General features: G+C 36.0%; 1 protein-coding gene across 2 annotated transcripts in view; it reads right to left on the bottom strand.

The window, feature by feature from the left end:
- Positions 1-760: 760 nt before the first annotated feature.
- Positions 761-18260, bottom strand: part of TFEC (transcription factor EC) — a 33588-nt gene continuing 16088 nt past the window's right edge. The window contains exons 4-9 of one of the 2 annotated variants that reach the window (XM_065642109.1): positions 17790-17795; positions 13620-13734; positions 12699-12755; positions 8841-8916; positions 2055-2202; positions 761-1141 (exon numbers count right to left, since the gene is read on the bottom strand). In XM_065642109.1, coding sequence (XP_065498181.1) covers positions 761-1141; positions 2055-2202; positions 8841-8916; positions 12699-12755; positions 13620-13734; positions 17790-17795 — 783 coding nt within the window. The remainder of the gene's footprint in view (positions 1142-2054; positions 2203-8840; positions 8917-12698; positions 12756-13619; positions 13735-17789; positions 17796-18260) is intronic. The other variant, XM_065642117.1, reaches the window with a different exon arrangement.

The raw sequence follows: 18260 nt of genomic DNA, 5'->3' as shown, positions 1-18260 counted from the left end.
CCGTACAGTCTTTCTGCTGAAATGTCATATCTTTTTCTGTCTGAGTTCATTTTAGTCTCTGTCATTATGTTAGTTTCCATTTTTCTTCTGTATCATTAAAACATATATTAAAAGTCTGATAATTTTCTACAAATTTGTAAAAAATGGAATTCCACAAAAAGCTTAATGGATTTTCTCCTTTTAGAGACAAGCCTATGCAGTTTAACTTTCATGCTCACTTCACATGTGCAAAAGCATTACTGTCTGGTTTTGCAGATTTTAGAATCTGTAACATATCTATAGTTCCCAGATTAAATAGTTCCCTGTCGCTTCATGTTTTGTAGAATTTTTATTTTTTTATATATATATAGATATAAAAGAAATTAAAATATTACTAAAACAAGTTTATAGCAGAGAATAGTGAACGCAGATTGAAGAGAGATTTTTAATATACTTTTGTAACATGGTTATTCCTTTTGTGGTAACTATTTTGATAGTGCTGCAAAAAGTCATGGAACAATAGTAAAAACATTCCGAGTGAAGAAAGATTTGTGCAAATGTCAGCTGTGAACAGAGGATGTGAATTTGGAGCAAACTGATATGACTTCATGTCCGTCTAGTTTTCCTGTGAAGAAAGGGTTGATTTAAACCCTTGTCATGTAGTAACTTATCTTCACAGTGGCTCTCCTTATTCGTGTTTAAAATAAGCACAAACACTATGCTTACGTTCAACTCAGTCTTTTAGTGAGTGGTTTAGAGAAGTATGAGGCCCTTTCTGCTTTTATAAATCATCACCATCATCTGTACTAAAGCTGCTTCTCCTGCTGCTCTCTTTCGATGCAGCTGGGGATGTGGAGGACAGGAGTGGGTCTGTTCCAAAGGGTGACACCGTGTCATCCAGTAAAATTTCCTCTAGCCGTTGCTCTTCTTTTAATGCTGCACTGAAGGACAAATCCGTGAAGTGTGAAAGTGGATCAGAAAAGGCTGTAGATCCATCGCAAACATCAGAATTTGGTCCATGTGCCAGAGGCATTTGTTGAGAGTAGTCTACAGAGTTCTCCTCTGGATAAGACTGTTGCTTGATGACCTGTGCAGCTAAATCGACGGCACCGAGTGAAGACATGATTGGAAGGCCATGCGCACGTGCCTGGATCTCTAATTCCTAACATTTCAAACAAAAACAATTAGATGATGACTTTAAAAGACAAAACAGTGTCTTCAGAACTATTGCAATAAGTATATGGATCATACATGCAAATTAATTGTACCTTTTGTCCAGTTGTGAGACTAGGTTTTAAAATACAAAATTGTTAAGCGATGGAAATTTACCACTTGAGTGTTTTTCTTTTTATTTCCCCTCCTGTCATTAAACAAGTGTCCTATGGGAACATAGATGTAGGACAGCCTCTTTAAAACTGTTGCGTACTGAACCCAATAAAGGTGACACAAATCTTTGCAACTTTCTGGTTCATTATGCACTGCTGTCTAGAAAAACGGAAGAAACTTTCCTTGATGATGCTTATGATATACAGATATATGTGTAAATCACCACACACAAGATGATTGATTTTGAGTCTGTCTATCTATTTGTCTCATCTTCGTATGTGTCTGTATTTAAACTGTGCATTTCAGCCATGCGGGGCCATATTCTGCTACTTGATCTCACAAGAAGATATACCCACTATACCCAAGGAAGTGAAATGTGTGAAATGGTTACAAAAGAAAGACAAAAACACTGAAGGGAATTTTGTGTCTAGTATTGATTTTTGGCCGCGGAGATATAATTTTTCCTTCCTTTTTTTGTCCTTTTCTGGCTCTAATATATACATAAGGAAACTATTTGTATAAATACTTTATTAAATTTCCATGTATTCCTTTATGTAAAGTGTAATTAGCAAAGGAATTTCCTAGAAATCTAAAAAGTACCCCTCCCCAATATACACAGCAATAACTAGGGAAAGCCAATTCATCTTTAATAAATGCCATTTGGGGAAAAATGATATAGATTAATAAAATTTGATGAGGGATAAGTACTGAGAAAGCTTTGTAGTTCATAGCGACGCTCTTATACAAACCTGAATTCGGAGTAGAAGTCTTCTGTTAGCATGCTCTAATTTCTTCTGTCTGTGTTCTAATTCTCTGGCTCTCTGTTGTTCTTTTTGTAGCCACTTGATGTACTCCACTGATGCTTTTAAAATAGTTCCTTTGTTCCAGCGCATATCACTGCAGAATGTAGAGATAACCTTTTCACAATTGTGCATGTCAGCAGAATTCATAAGAACTTACAAAATCTTTTACATTAATATGAAATAATGATTTACATGACTATTATTCACTCTTAGATATTATTGCTTCTGAATGGAAATTTTAATAGAATAGTTAAGAAGCCCTTATATAGTAAAATTAATCCCAGAATGAAAATAAGTGTCAAAAGAAAGTAATAAAGTGACTTTTTGTGGGAGAGCTAAATGCAATATCATGATTCTACCATTACAGTTTTTATATTTTTAGTGAAAATTGCTTTTATTATTAACTCTAAGATTAAAATCTATGTGCAGTATTTCTGCATTAATGAACTAGGAAATATACATTACTGAGGACTTAAGCTTAAATTTTTAAAGATCATTTTGAATATACTACTCTTTTTACCTGACTTACTAATGAGGTTGCTTTTATGCTTGTTGAGAAAAAAATAGTCTGTGCTGAACGCCACTCCTCAGTGATGACAGAACAGACAAATCACACTTTGGTAACCATAATGGTTATGGAATGACAAAAATCCCGTTCAAAAGTCTTGAAACAATATAAACCAAGTTAAAATCCAGAGCTACATGTAGAACCCATCTCAAAATAAAAGCCTTACAAAAAAATAAGGTTAAAACTGCCCATCATTAAGGAAATCATTGTTTAACTTCCAGCTTGCAAGCAGTCTTACTAAGAGCAATACACTTGTTCAAATGTATCTGTTCAAGGACTTTCATTTATCCATTTATCAACTTTCCATGTATTCCTTTATATAAGGTCTTAGAGCCCCTGGAACAAGAATGAAATTTGTTGAAAATGTATAATTTCTAATAAAGTTGAGTGGTTTATGACATAGGATGGGCCCTCTGCACTGAATATACAGACAGAAAGGTTTATCCAGACTACCCACTTCATTGCAAGATGGCTTAGACTGAACAGATGATTGATAGAGGTTCTGGTCCTGTAAGGCAAGGAAAGAAAGAAGGAAAAAGCTATTTAAACTGCTAAGAATGTGAAGTTGGGAATGACAAGTAACCACCTTAGTGCTGTATTTTTTTAGTACCTGTTCCAAATGCATATATGTTGGCATTTACAGAGTCAAAAAGAAATACAAATTATACTCCAGTCAATCATCACTTTCCGTTATTCCTTGGTTACTTTAGTCAATGAGATTTACTCCTACTCACATGCTCATCTGTGGTAAGTAAAAGTGTGATCTGGAGTGGATTTATTGCAGAAGTGTCTATGGTTCACATTCAGCCTCTCAGGGTAAGTGCTTAAAAGACCTTGCAGTCTTATGCCCAAGACTAAGCACCCTTAGAGACTTCCACCAAGGCGGTTGTCTTTCTACAGAATGTGTAGGGCAAAAGCCAGGCAGGTGCACGATTTAGGGACCCAGAGCACTTGCCTTTCCTGTTGCACTGTACTAGGGATAAAACCTTATGAGCTGATAGCTTTAAAGGTGCTTAGAAGAACATGCAAAATTATTTGTGACAAAGCATCACAGTGTTTAGCCGTATCCTAGAATTTAGATCATTTGCTAGCGACTTGGACCAACCAGAATTTTGGTCAGATAGGGCTTGAATTCCAGTCTGTCCTCTCTGGGCAGCACACAAACCATGGGGCTCTAACACACTGAGACATCCCCTTGTCTCAGTGATGTGGGCCAGGAATGCACAGATTTTGGGATTAGAAGGTGAGGAGGTCAGAGAGAAAATAATTATTGTGTCAGATCCTGCTGTCTACAAAGCCAAAATATCAGAGGCTGCTTGCTGAAGTGGGCATGTATTCTCATTTAGACATTCCTTGGTCAAAAAAACTAAAGGTGAGAGTGGGAGCCAAGAGTAGAATCTGTTTCCCTCATGACAGTTGAATCATCTCTTGGCAGTCCCTCTGCTTTTTCTTTCTTCTCCCTGTACTTCTTGCCCAGGTGGGAGGACAGAACATTTTCCTGCAGGATCCCATGGACTCCCTTCTAGAAGAAGACTTTCTTCTTTTCTGTGGGATACCTATGCTCAACCTGTAAAGGTTAAGGAATTTTTTAGTACACATGATGCTTACTTTCTGGACAAATCTTTGACTGCCATCACCACATCATAATCTTGTTTTCTTCAGACCTCTTCAGAAAGTTAGGTAAAATACTGGGAGGTCCCTATTAATGTCTGAGTTGCAGTGGAGTTTAAAAGGTAGTGAGGTGCCTGTCTGTCTACACCAGAGCACTCCTGAATAAACAGGAGCAGCTAAAATTAACATTTCAAACTGGGAATCTCTACTGCCATCTCAGACATGAGCTATATGTGCTATATATAGCTCAGAATTATGGCAGGTTTCAGTTTAATTTCAAATGAAAACAACAGATTTAGGACATTTTCACAGTAACTTTGAAAAGTGCTACAGTATTAAGATTGCCTGTAGTATAAACTCTGGAGAAACACAATCTGGCTAGGCAAGGGGCGTCAGCTCCTTCTAGCATGTAATTAAGACAAAACTAAGCCAGTTTTGCACTGATGGTCTGAACATAAAAACGTAACACTTGTGAAACTAGAAATTAATCCATAGCTGGCAAATTGGAAATAATTAAGACATGTAACAGCAGGAGAAAAATATGCATATATCACATATTTGGCAAATATTTCACAGTGATTTCACAAACAATTTCATGTCAGTTATAAAATGTTATTAATTCAAAATCAAATTCAGACAAAATTATTTTTGTCTATTTTTTCTGATTGACACAATAAGCTGTATATTCATGTCTGTATTTGTAATCTTTTTCTGATGAAATTCATTCATGCTACACATGATTGACAACCTTTGTGATATTGCTTACTTTGAGTTCATGTTGCCTTGATAGTTTGAATTTTTATATATGTGGTAATGATGGATCTGGTCAGCTTCTGCATGAGATATAAGTAAAAACCACATTGTGTTTTATAAGTCTCTGAGCCCTAGCTCCTCCTAACATTACCAGCTGAATCTCTCCAAAAATCTCAAATGCCCAGACCAAAACATGTAACTCTCACCTAGGAGAGTTTCTCATTTAGGAGAAAATAGCCATGAGACTGATCTTCAGCTCATTTCCATTAAGGTAACTTTGTTGAAGTCAAAGGAGATTCACTAGTTTCCACAAGTTGAACTCCTGTAGGAAGGACAAGAGTTTTGATCATCTAAAATTAAAACTGATTAACAAAACCAGAGTTTGGGAGAGGGTAATAGTCACACAGTTTGACAGCCGCAGAGCAGTTACTAATAACAAATGTATTTGTGAAGTTGAAACTGTGTTTGCAGACCAATTCTTTCCCTGTTTCTGAGAAATTATCTTTAAACTATGCTTGCTCAAAGAAATACTTTGAAGGACTTTGTACTTGTTTTGATGACCTGCCCAATTACAAAGTGTATTCTCCTGAGAGGGGCAGCGAGTTTCCATTTCATAATAGCATGAGTGTACATAAGCTTTTCCTTTATAAGAAATGTGGCCGTGCTGGCCGTTAGTGGGTCTGTCCACAGGCAACAGACAGAAGGTCAGGCACAGGCAGATGCAGAGAGGGAGTGAGAGACAGCAACCCACTGCTTCTGCCCAAATCCTCAGTGCTTCTCCTAACGCCTGTGTTAAACAACTAGATTTTTTGAAGCAAAGTCTTCTTTTTTCTTAGTATTTCTGGCAATTCTTGTCCATCTACCATAAAATAGTTCTTGCCTTGGCATTTGCAGACTCTATCACAACATCAAGTCCACCTAAACCTGGATATTGAAAGGCTGAACACTAAGGAACCATGAATTGAAAGGTATGTATATTTAAAGAAGCAGGTTATGAGCTTTTAGGCAAAATATGATTGGGTATTTTGGGCCCTTTTTAATTCTATTTTTGAATTATTCTGTATAGCTGTTTTGCATTTCTGAATCATCTACCACTTAGACATCTAAGCATTGAAAATTAAACAAAAGAGTCAAAGTTCTTTGCAACTTATCTCCATTTTCTAATGCTGATGAAGTGAACTTAAAACACCCATTCATTTAAGCAATGTAATCCACACTTTTCATCATTAAATTAAAAAAAAAAAAAAAAGTGAAAAGAATAGGGGTTTAAGCCAGTCAAAAGAAAGTCCCTGAGGAAGCTCTGCAGGAGCCAAACAAGTTCACTATGTAACTAACAAAACAAAAGTGAAATAAAAACCCCACACATCACTTCTAAGAAATATAAATCATAAAAGGTTTCCAAATAGCATCAAAAATGTCCTTTTCTGTTCCCGAGTCTGAATGTAATCTTCTTGAAGCGAGCCATCTGGGACAGGCATGCTAACCACAATGGCTTAGTTATAGTGGTATTTGCTCTTCAATGCAGAGGCTGATTTTCTTCACTGTCATTAGTTCAAGCATCAGTAATGTTTCTCCTTTTACAGCTAAGTTCCCACTATAAGAAGAATCTTCTAAAATCAATATATGAGGTGAAAATGCTATATGTCATAAAATGTTACAGATAAAGTATTGTAAGAGATGAGACATCTCTTTCTTTCAAAGAGAAGAGGGCAGATTGGGGGCACAGTAAGGTGTTATGAAGGAAAAAGCAAGAACTGAAACAGAGGCTAAGGACACCGAGTTATGATTTGGCAACACAGGACCATACCAAAAAGAAATAATAATTTTGATCTGCTCAAACAACCAAACAACATCATCAAATTAATGTATTTCCACCTACAAATATATATTAAAAAAAAAGTGTTTATACTTCTTTGGATTAATTTAACCTGGCAGCAAGCTACAGCAAAGCTATCTTATAACCTAATTTTTCAAAAGCATCTTGCACATTTGGATACCTCTTTAAAGCTTTTTAAAAGGCCTATTTTCAATAGGAGTACTGGTTACCAGCAATCCTCAGAACATGAAACACTTAAGTTTACCTCGTGCTTTCGTAAACATAAGCCATTTTGGGGCAGTCACACTGTTAAACTCAGTCATGGCTTTGCAGACTAAAACAACAAAAGGTGTTGTCTTCAGGATCTACACCTGAAACTTTCTCATCAGGCAACAATACCAAAATCTCTGGGTAAAATCCATTGTCCACTTACTGGAGCAAAATTGCGGGTTCAAACCATGCATTTTAAGAAGGGCTCAAGTGATTACCCTTGGTGTTAATGTTTTAATTAAGTTCATAAACCACACCTGAAACCAGACCAAAACATGTAACTGAAACATCTCTGTAGGCAATCAAAAATTGCAACTGGAATTTGTACATCATGCCCATTTCTAATTGCAGTATAACTTGCTTCCATTACTGCTTTATAGCTGCAAACCAACAGTGCCATCCGCTGTTTTTCTCAGAAATCTTTCAATTATTTGCCCAAATGGTCTTGAATACTGAAAGATGCACCAGCAAAATTAAAACTCTTCTACCAGTCTGTGTTTGCAATGGTTCACATGTGGCCAAAACTTTATTTAGGTACTTAAAGCACTCCTTGTTTTAACTCAGCTGTAATACCTAATTCTATATTAATAGCAAGAACATGCTCATTTATCTAACCTCGCATGGATGCTGTAGACGGAGCCAAGTTCATGAATTCTCTAAAATGGGTGCGGTATGTTTACTTTCTCTCTCGTGATTTCACTCCAAGTGTCTTGCTATGCCTACCTTGTACTTATGTAAGTCTCACACAGCTTTATATTGTTATAGAAATCCTTAATATAATCAAAAGTTTCTTAGTCCTAAGGAAAAAAAAAAGGCTGAAATATCAATTGATGTTTTCATTTGAAGTATCATGCAAGTCTGTATTGACATGCAAATGATAAAGACAAAATCTGCTATAATTAATTTTATGCAAGTCACAATCATGCTAGTAATGGTCTTAAGGCTTCCCTGAGTGACATGAGAAATCTAAGGCTAAAGTTCAGCATTAAGTATCACACTGAATTGGTATTGCTAATCCTGCAACAGGCTTTCCTACTGAGGTGGCTTTTTTCATATTGATGACAAATACAAGTTCTAAGGGAATGCAGATATAGTTTAAGCAATATGCATTTTGTGTTGCTGTAAGTATATGCATTAGTATAAATTGCTATTATTACAGCAATTATAGCAATTATTATTTTTATCCTGGAATTTTAGGACTGTTGTTTTCCCTGCACTGAGTGGAGAACTTTTGAAAAATGTTCAGTCTACAGACTCTTAAACTGATTTTTTTTTTTTTTTCCTTAGTCAAGGGGCAGTGATAACATGTATTTTGTTTTATCCCACTAGAGGGCCCATGGCGAGGGCTGAAAGCATCACTCCGCCAGAGACACCACACTATTGCTCCCAGGGACAGAGAGATGGACTTTCTGTTGTTTGGCTTATCTTCTCTTTTTTCTTTTTTTTCTTTATTGTTTGTTTTGTTTTGTTTTCCCCCCGATGTGGCAGCCGCTCATCCTCGAATTGCTTTCATTTTATTAACCTTTCACATAAGTTTTCCCAACAGACACCAAAAATCTGTTGAAGGTGTTTTGCTTTAACAGCCTGATCTGAGCCAGCGACCCGGCATGGAAGATTTTGTATCCCATCAATCCTATAACCATTATATGCATCTTTTTTTTTTTTCCTGTATTTAAACTATAAACATTATTATAGGAAAGACTGTTGAACTCACGGATCATTAGACTTGGGGATGAGTGTGCCAAGCTCCTTGATTCGGTAATTAATATTATACCTTCTTCTTCTCTCAACTGTTAAAAAGACACAGTCACTATTTTTATGGTGAAATATTCTTGGAGAAATTCAACATAAAACATTTTAAATAGTTAAAACCAAGTCAGTTAATATACAGAAAATTTCTTCCTTAAATAAAAGTCCCAACGTGATATCTTACCTGCCTCTGACTTACTCTCAGGAGAAAGTCCATGATTTGTATCATTTCTGTGCCTTACCCTACCTGTACGTTTCTTCCCCATTTACAACTAGACTCTTACAGAATGAAATAGTCACATATTGTCTAAACATGAGGTAACACTTCTTTTTTTCTTATGTTTGTGTATCTTTTCTCCATTTTGCTCCCACACAGTGGCATTTTCAGCTTAGTGGAGTTTTGCTTCAATAGGGATGCAAGACAACTCATCCAGCATTTCACACTTCGGCAGAACTCCTGCTACAGAGCACAGTTAACAACTTCATTATCCCTTATCTACAGATATCAACATTGCAAACCATAGGGAGTACATAACTGCAACCATATCCCTTCACTGAAATGGAGAAAGATTGTGACTCAGAAACACTTCAACCCTCACACATCTGTTTCCTTTGGTGACTGACCATACAAGTGTGTTTACAATAACTTTTCACTCACACAGAAAATGAAGAAAAATACAATTTCAACCATTTAAATTTCTGCTCCTCCTAAGACAAACTATATACGGTATCTTGGTTTAGTTGTAGTTTAGTTAAAATGGAAAAAAAAGAGAAGATAAGCTTCTTAAAATTAGTTTCCCTTCTTTGTTCTCCCAGTCTAGTTTATCGGCACTGTACTGGTATCCAGATTGGAGTGTGTGACCCTTTCTTGCACAAAGGGTCTGTCAACTTTCTGCCTCTCATTTCACTAGTTTAAAGAGAATTCTCCTCTACTCCCTCACTAGTTTTTCTCCAGCTACTTCTACATGCAGAAATCTCACATTTTCTAGGGGATAGGCCCAAAGGACATCTCATAGCTTTGGGGGATTTCTTGTTTATAATTGTGACACAGAAAGTATAATCGGTGAGAATGTAGTCCTGTTGTGCTAGTGCTAGCTGTCAGGGATCAGCAGTGATGTTCTACTGGCATGAAGTCGCACTTTTGTCCACTCCCCTCCATGTTGTACTTTGACTCAATCCAAATCTTACTGAATGGACAGCATGCAGCTCTGGTCCATCACTAGTATTGCATTGAGCTGTTTCTCTTATCCCTTGCTTCTTGGAAGACCTTCCCTTGGGCTCAATATGCTAATGCCAGTGTACTCTGTTAGCCCAAACCTGACGAGCCTAGAACATGGGGAGAATGGATATGTGCTTCCCTCATCCATGTATGGAGATGTGCACTTGAAGTTTGATGTCTTAATATTAAATATACGTACAAAATCCCGGTAGAGCTAAATGAGAAATGTACAGCCAAAGGAGGCCTAGTGGGTCTTCGTAGGCTGACTTCAACCTTCTCACAGTCATATGAGTATATCACTTTCAGTCTCAGCCCCAACAGATAGATCACTTCTAGTTCTTTACTTCTTCCAATACGTAAAGCTGTTTTCCTCTCTGTGTGAAGCCCTTAGGTTTGTACAGCAGTCAGATATTTCCACCCTGGATAATTCCAGCTCAGGGAACTCCCTAGATGTTATTATTTACCCTAATGAAGTGCTCTGCCTTGGTGAGATGTATTATCTTGTCTTATCCTCTCTAGAAATAGGAATTTCACTCAACAGATTAAAGCATCTCAGGTTTTGTAGTCATGATTCACATATTCAAGAGACAGTTATAATTCTCCTGAATGTACCATTAAGTGACCCCTTGCATCCCATTGGCATGAATGTGCTGGATCTCACAGCAGAACACAGTGTACAAAAGCACATAGCAACTGAACAATTTAAAAGGTATATTTCAGTTATTTTGGCAAAATAATGGAATAGTTAAAGATAGTGTATTAACTATGCAGCCATGGCATAATAGCTGTAGTTTAACTAACATTTACGGTGTGGAAAAGCTCTGCAAGATACTAATAAAAAAGTGGTCAACTAAACATTGACTATAAAACAAGGCAAAGAAAAAAATTGTTACAAGTCAACACATACAGAATTTTTTTCTTTCTATTTTTGCAGTTTTTCCTGAAAAGAAACTGCCAGTGGTCATACTAGTAAATTAGGTGGAGAGGGAATTTTGAAGCTTGGAAACATGTTCCAGTAGGACCTTATTGACTTACGTCTGCTGCAGTTCCAGTACTATCCTGAGTTATGAATAATATTTCAAGTATTAAATTGTACCAAAGTCAAACCAGAAAATGATTTTTCAAACTACATGGACAGGATGACCATATAACAAGCAAACATTACACCCTTAGTTCTTTGTTTGGAAAACGGACAAACAAAACCACCACAACAAAATAGATGCAGTAATGGTTTAAATCCTTGCTGTTATATGAAGAAAGGATACCGTTTCTTAAATTTAAATGCCTTCTTATCCTTTCATTGAGGATGTAACTTTTCAAAAGGATCTGTGTTCTAGTTCTTCTTTGGTATGAGAATGTATAAGAACATTTCTATAAAATGTGGACCTTAATTCAACTTGAAACATGAATGTTTGTATAGTTCTGATAAAGTTCCAAAAACAGATTTTTCAGACCATGTCTAAAAATACTGGTACTCATAAGAGAGTAGATCACACTAATAAAGCCTTTATATGTAATGCATTAATATGTTCAAGCCATCAGATAGTAGAGGTATCTCCAGAGAGTCTTTGAGCTCTGAAGTATGCACCCAGAGCCAAACCAGGAGAGATGTTACATGTCTGCATGCTACCATCCTGGCACACGGCCTTTAGCTCAGTTGCCAGTGGTGAGGGACAGTTCTCAGACATATCTTCTGTGTTCAGGAAGGATGATCTCAGAGCCAAAATAAACAATGGAGGCAATGGTAACACCTGGCATCCCTAATTGTAAGCTTGTGCCTGTCTTTGCCTGTGCAGTTCCAGACAACTCTTACCCACCACCTTTCCTGGTCCCCTGGAAACTCTCCCTACAGAAGACTATTCCTCTAGAACTGAAATGCCTAACATCTGTACATGGCTGAACTGTTCTCCATGAAGAAAACTTCAGAAGAGTATCCCAGCCTAGAGAGGTTAGGGGGCATATGCATCAGACCAGATTTAGAGCACCATGAGTCTCACCAGGTCCTGCCTTGATCTCCTTTTGTGAGATACAATTTCCACAACCTTAAGTGCTCAACTAATGTTTAAAAGTTATCTGATATTCTCTGTAATGTTTTTTTTTCCTTACCACCACCCATAGAGGGATACAGACTCTCACTTGGATGCTTCAGTAAATAAGTTGTGAAGACTCTATATTTCCACTGTGATGTGTTTTATGGTTTGGGTTTGTTTTGGGGATTTGTTTTGTTTTGGTTTTGTGGGTTTTTTCTGTCACCTGCCTCCTTTCTTGTCTGTTTTGCACTGTAATACTTAGACACAATATGAAGTAAAGTGTGCAGGATACATGCACAACCGAAGAATAAAAACATTGTAGCCGGAGATGAAATTGAATGAATGATGGAAATTAATTACAATATGCAAAGTATTTTGAAAGACGAAAGTCAGAGACAGAAATTAATTTCAGGGAAGAAAGCTGTGTCGTTGGCTGTGTTTGCAGACCAAGTTCAATTTGATTACCCTAGTAAGACACTGATCTAGAACAAGAGCAGAGATATGGTAGCTAATGTATATTTCTGCATTCCCCATACATTCAATTTAATGAGATGAAAGATAAATATATACTTACTGAGATTGTGGTTATCCTTTTTTTGTCTCTCCTTTGCCATTGCTCGTGTATCTGCTTCTGACAGAAAGTAACATTTATTAAAACAGTCCTTAAGTTGCAATTCCAGTACATCTTCAACCTTTTCAAAACAGCCTCTTGTCACAAAAAACAGCCTTCTAGTCTTTTTTGCTTCAGTACTCTTTTTATTATTAAACAAGATCAGAAGTGAATCTATATTCTATGAGTACTATATTATTGAGCAAGTCTGGCAGGTTGCTTAAGGTTTTTTTATTGCACATTTTTTACTTAAGAACATAGAAATGCTATGGAGGGGTGTTTTTCTCCAACTTGCTGTATTTTATAATACATCAGGATAAAACTTACAATACACTAGTGTGAATATGGATTTGTATATCCCATAATGCAAGAATTAATCAGATTTGTAAGATATTGAACAAACTCACTGTTTCCTCTGAGTAACACTAATAAACTGTACATGGTGGTTAGCATTCTTTCGATTAATTGAATGTAACTTTTAAAGTTGCTAATCCACTAATATAGATTTACCTTGAATAGCCTTATTGTAAGGTTTTAAAAGAACTGTTTGTTCTATCCTGGAACAAATTTAATGGATGATAATTTATTTGTGCCATTGTTCAGGAGCCAACATGTGGAAGAATCCACAACGTTTCCTAAAATAGTTAGGTTTATAAAAAGTATGATGTTCATAAAAAACAGGGGGAAACATGGCTTCTGAATTGCTAAAGAGGAGAACAGAAAGAAAACATTTCTCCTTGGTCATTGTTCTTTTATTTAAATTGAACTACAAACTGGAAAAAAAAATTATAGACATCAATTTCATGGGTAAGATCGATTCAGCTATTAAGAGAAACACCATCACTTCTGAAATTATAAAACACTAAAATCTCAGAGTTCTTTTACCTGTGAGTTCCCTTTTTACTGGTAGATTAGCTGGGCAAGAAGCATTTGTGAGACCCATATTAGCTGGTGCCATTCCCTGGTCACTGTTATATATATCCAAAATGCTGCTAGATAGCTTGAGGGGTAGGGAGAGGAAAGAAGAATAAGAAAAATAAAAGAAAAGAAAACAAGTTAAAGACTTAAAATATTTTAAAAAATACAAAGATCAAACTTATTTTAATATGAATCTGATGTTCTTTAGAAGGAGCCGTGTATGTGTGTCTAAAGGAAAAATTTGCCATTGTGTAGGATTAAGTAAAACTGAAAGTGAAGGGCCACTGTTCCACAAGTAGCTTTCTAAGTGTCATTTGTGTGGGTTTCAGATGCAGAGTGATAGCAGGATATGTCCCCCAGTGTCTGTTTTTTAGTGACTACTATACAGTATTTTCCAATAACAGGATTATCACAACTGCACTTCAAACCTGAATTCGGCTGAAAGTAAAATAACCTTGCTGGTTTTGACTTACTCCCCAGTGATTTTTTAACCACATCACTAAATTCCGAATTGGTACTTCATACTGAGCCTGGTTTACCAGTATAAAGATTCAGCGACCCAGTTAGATGCAATATGTAAAATTAGAGTGGACAGAACATCAAATATACTTTAAGGAAAGTAACTGTGACATTGTCAGGATAAACCAGATAACCTAATGGTTTTAACAAGCATAATATACATGATCATGTATACTATTATGCTTATTACCTTCCAAAATGCAATATGATGTTATTTTAATAAACCCATAGAATGAACTTAAAGAGAAGTAAGGCTAAAGTATGTTTCTATGGATTCCAAATAACTACCCAAATATTAATTTTACTTGAATAATTTTACAAGTCTGCAATAACAGTAAAATATATAGAAATTTAGTAAAGAACAGTTTAGGTTTTGCTCAGTTCCTATGACCATACAACCAATTTTTCAGCATTGATCATTATCTTACATATTTCTATATATTCATGTGAAAACAGCTGTATAAAAAGAGTCCAAGTCCAGGTTCACAAAAAACTTTTGTATTCTTATTGCCTTCTGAGGCAGTAAGAGCAACATATTTTTTTCATTTTATCATGCATATAAAGTTTGTCCTGACATTTCTTTTTTTCTTTTGTGGCCAAGACACAAGGACTCACAGACCTGCCCTACATCCAGGGATCCTGAAACGCCCTGGGATTTTTAACACAGATCATTGAGACACCAACCACCCATCTGCTTGGAACCAACTTTTTTTAGGCTCTGATCATTTCTCTTCTTGGAGAGACTGTGAACTTCACCACAAGTTATTTTGAGTGGAGACACTTTCCAATGACTCGTTCAGTGCAAAATTTTTCTATGGCAGTTCTTGTTATATTTTTATATTAAATCTGAAATTTTAAATAAGTTTTATTTTAAAATAATTATTTTACTAAATTAACTAGTAATTTTACTAAATTAGCCAATAACCTAGTTTGTATTAAATTCTCCCAGTTGTATAAACTACAATAAAATGAAGCTATCAGGATTCTTTTTGAATACACATAAATAACATGCTGATTTTTAAAGCAGAGGTACTTAGGAGAACTGACAATTCTTAAATACCATTAGAAATCACAACGCCAAGTCAGTTTTGAAAATCTGATTACATATTTGATCTCTCAATGAAAATACTTTTTAAAAGAATGTTTGGAATTCAGTTGAGAATTACTCAAGAACAAGCTATGTTTAATATGCAAGATTTGAACACTAAGTGCATTCACACGTTAAGCGCCTTTGTTTCATTCCAGAGTGGTAAACTGACAAGTAGTACAGAATTCACTGCAGCTTTACCTTTGCATTTTCTTTGTTCCTGGGATAGCGTATTACAAGACTGAACTCATATTAGCTCTAGACACCAATGTAATGATTTCCTACATTCATATAAATGAATTCGGCCTATTGAAATTATACAAAAACAGAATTATATAAAAAATTGAGTCAGTGAGACTCCTACACTTATTCCAGTGGACTTTGGATAAGGCTGTTATAGTGGTTAGTCTATTGTTTTTGTGAAATGCTAGGGAATAGTAACCACTGAAAGTAATATAATCTAATAATTGATCTAACAAGAAATGCATATCTGTCACATTTTACATATTTCACACATTCATGTACATGAGTCCTATAACTTGCATTAAATTGGTGGTAATCTTAATTTGTAAGACTATCAATATCATTAATGAAAAAATCAGAATTGTAAACCACAGTTTGACACAAACACAAGATGTGTCAATTATTGCTTCTTTTCAAGCAGTAATTCATCTTTATCTCAAATTATAGTTAAATTTCTACAGTCTGTTCACAAAGGTGTGAATTCAAATGATAAGGCTCAAATCCAAGAGAAAAGATTATGAATGGCCAACATATCTGTTAATGAAAAAATCAGTACACACCTGAAAGTTCAGAGGTGTGTGAGGGTTCACAAGGGGGTGAGTAAACTTGGCTTAAAACCACAGGTAGCCATTTCAGCTGAATTTGATGGCACATTTGATGAAGGTATTTCCAACTAACTCAGCTGCCATTGTCTAGAGTGATAAGAATGCATACACCTCCCTCCATGAGCAGAACCTCTGGGGCAGAGTCAACCCACATAGCTACGGCTGCAAAGCGAGTATCTATCTGTCCATGGTCTACGTCTGGCTGCACTAATGCTTCCATCGAGCAGAGAAAGGCATGAAATATTTTCCCAAATGCCCCGTATCATCTTTGTTTCACACAGATGGTCTTCAGCACTTTCCCCCTCATCATTTGGCAATTTTTATCAGTCATTAGGAAAGCAGAATCATAACTCCATGTGGAGATGATGGAAATGAAACCCAAACTCAAGTCATTTATCCACTGATGGCTGCAATCCTATAACCTTTCTAATTGGAATGATTCACATATGTGTTAATCACTAAAAGTGTCAAACCCAGCGTTCCGCCATGTCATTAAAGAGAAATTTTGATCTAATGTTAACTGTCCTAAATTATTCTCTAGAATTTGGATATGAGAGAATAACCCTATTCAACAGCTCTGTCACAGGGAAGCTACAAAATTCTCACTCATTCACCTTCTTGAAAGCACTTATTCCTGAGTTGCAGAATCTGTCCTTCCAATTGAAACATTCACAGGTGTGACAAATATGACCTTTTTTAATAATCCATATGTAGGGTACTCTTGGAAATAGAGAATGGTTGGTTCGACCCTCCTTAAGTCTCTCATTGTCTCAGTCAGTGTGCTGAAGGATTGGGTAGCAGAATAAACAGCTTACTCATCTTGCTCAAAAAAAAAGGTTTCTTTTATTCTTCCCTGCATCCCTTGAGCCTTAGGTTTGCTGTCTCCCTTCAGCATTTGTCTGGGTCATTCTGCTCAGTACAAAAGCAGTTGTGCCAATCACGCCATCAACTTTCTCTTTCTTGCTCTGCATTTAGTAGAAATCTCAAGTATATTGTAATTGCCACTATGTGGATAGAGCCACTGGAGATCTCCTTTTGAAACACTGTCTTCATTCTCAGCCAGCACAGCATTTTCACACTTCCAGTAGGTCAAAGCAGGTATAAAGCATCAGTAAATTAACTACCTTTGATGGTTGCTTCATTCCTACAGAAATGGTGATACATGGAAAAATCTGCTATGAATTAGTGTGCAAGGCATAACTCCTAATGTCAGAATTCAGGATCAGGAGAAGAAATAGGGTGTGATCAATCTGACCTGTCTCAGACACTTAGAGTGAACTGAATCACCTCTGTTTCTTCTTATCGACTCTAAAGAAAGCCCAGAGTGACTGTTGCCATATGTACCTTCTCACAGAACCCCACGGTGCTCCTAATGTGAAAATTTCCAAATAAACTGTTATTTAAAAAATCTCATAAGAACAACAAAGCAAACCAGACTAGATCTTTCTTGATAAATATTCATATTTCTGATTAGGGGGGAGTTTTAAAAATACAAAGTAAAAAATGTGTCAAAGTATTTTGCTGAAACTCTCTACTTGAATTTGTCTTGCATTGATATCAAGCATGGAAAATCCCAAAGTATTTCCTTGTTAATGTTACTGAACACTGAGAACAATCTTAAAACCGACATTGACCATTTTTGAAACAACACAAGGAAAGATACTTTTTTTTGTCTGTCAAAGCAGGAAGCTCGTTTAGAAATGTAGATGTCTAGGAAATAACTGATTTTTAAGCTACAAAATTAAAATATATAGCACAATATATTATAGAAATCATGTGTCAAAATACATCTAGTTGTTTGCATATGCACTGAAAATCACCATAATGCAATCTATTTCTTACCATGTCATGTGAGTGGGGAAAGTTTTTCAGTGTGAGGCTTCAAATAGCTTCCAGTTTTACATTACAAGATAAATATATAGATTGACATCATCTTACAAAAATCCGATGCAATCTTACTAAAAGTACAAATCATTTGTAATGGCATAATTGTATGATATGTGTACATTGATGATCTTACAATTATATAGAACTGTCAAACTTGATGAATCCCAAAGCACTTTAAAACTCCAGCTGATTACACTGCATCAAAAACATGTTCTTACTTTCAGTTTAGAGATGTAGAAACATTTTGGTATGAAAATTCATAAGTCC

The sequence above is a fragment of the Caloenas nicobarica genome, chromosome 1 (assembly GCF_036013445.1).
Source record: "Caloenas nicobarica isolate bCalNic1 chromosome 1, bCalNic1.hap1, whole genome shotgun sequence".
Taxonomy (NCBI): domain Eukaryota; kingdom Metazoa; phylum Chordata; class Aves; order Columbiformes; family Columbidae; genus Caloenas; species Caloenas nicobarica.
This window is presented reverse-complemented; position numbering and strand designations above follow the sequence as displayed.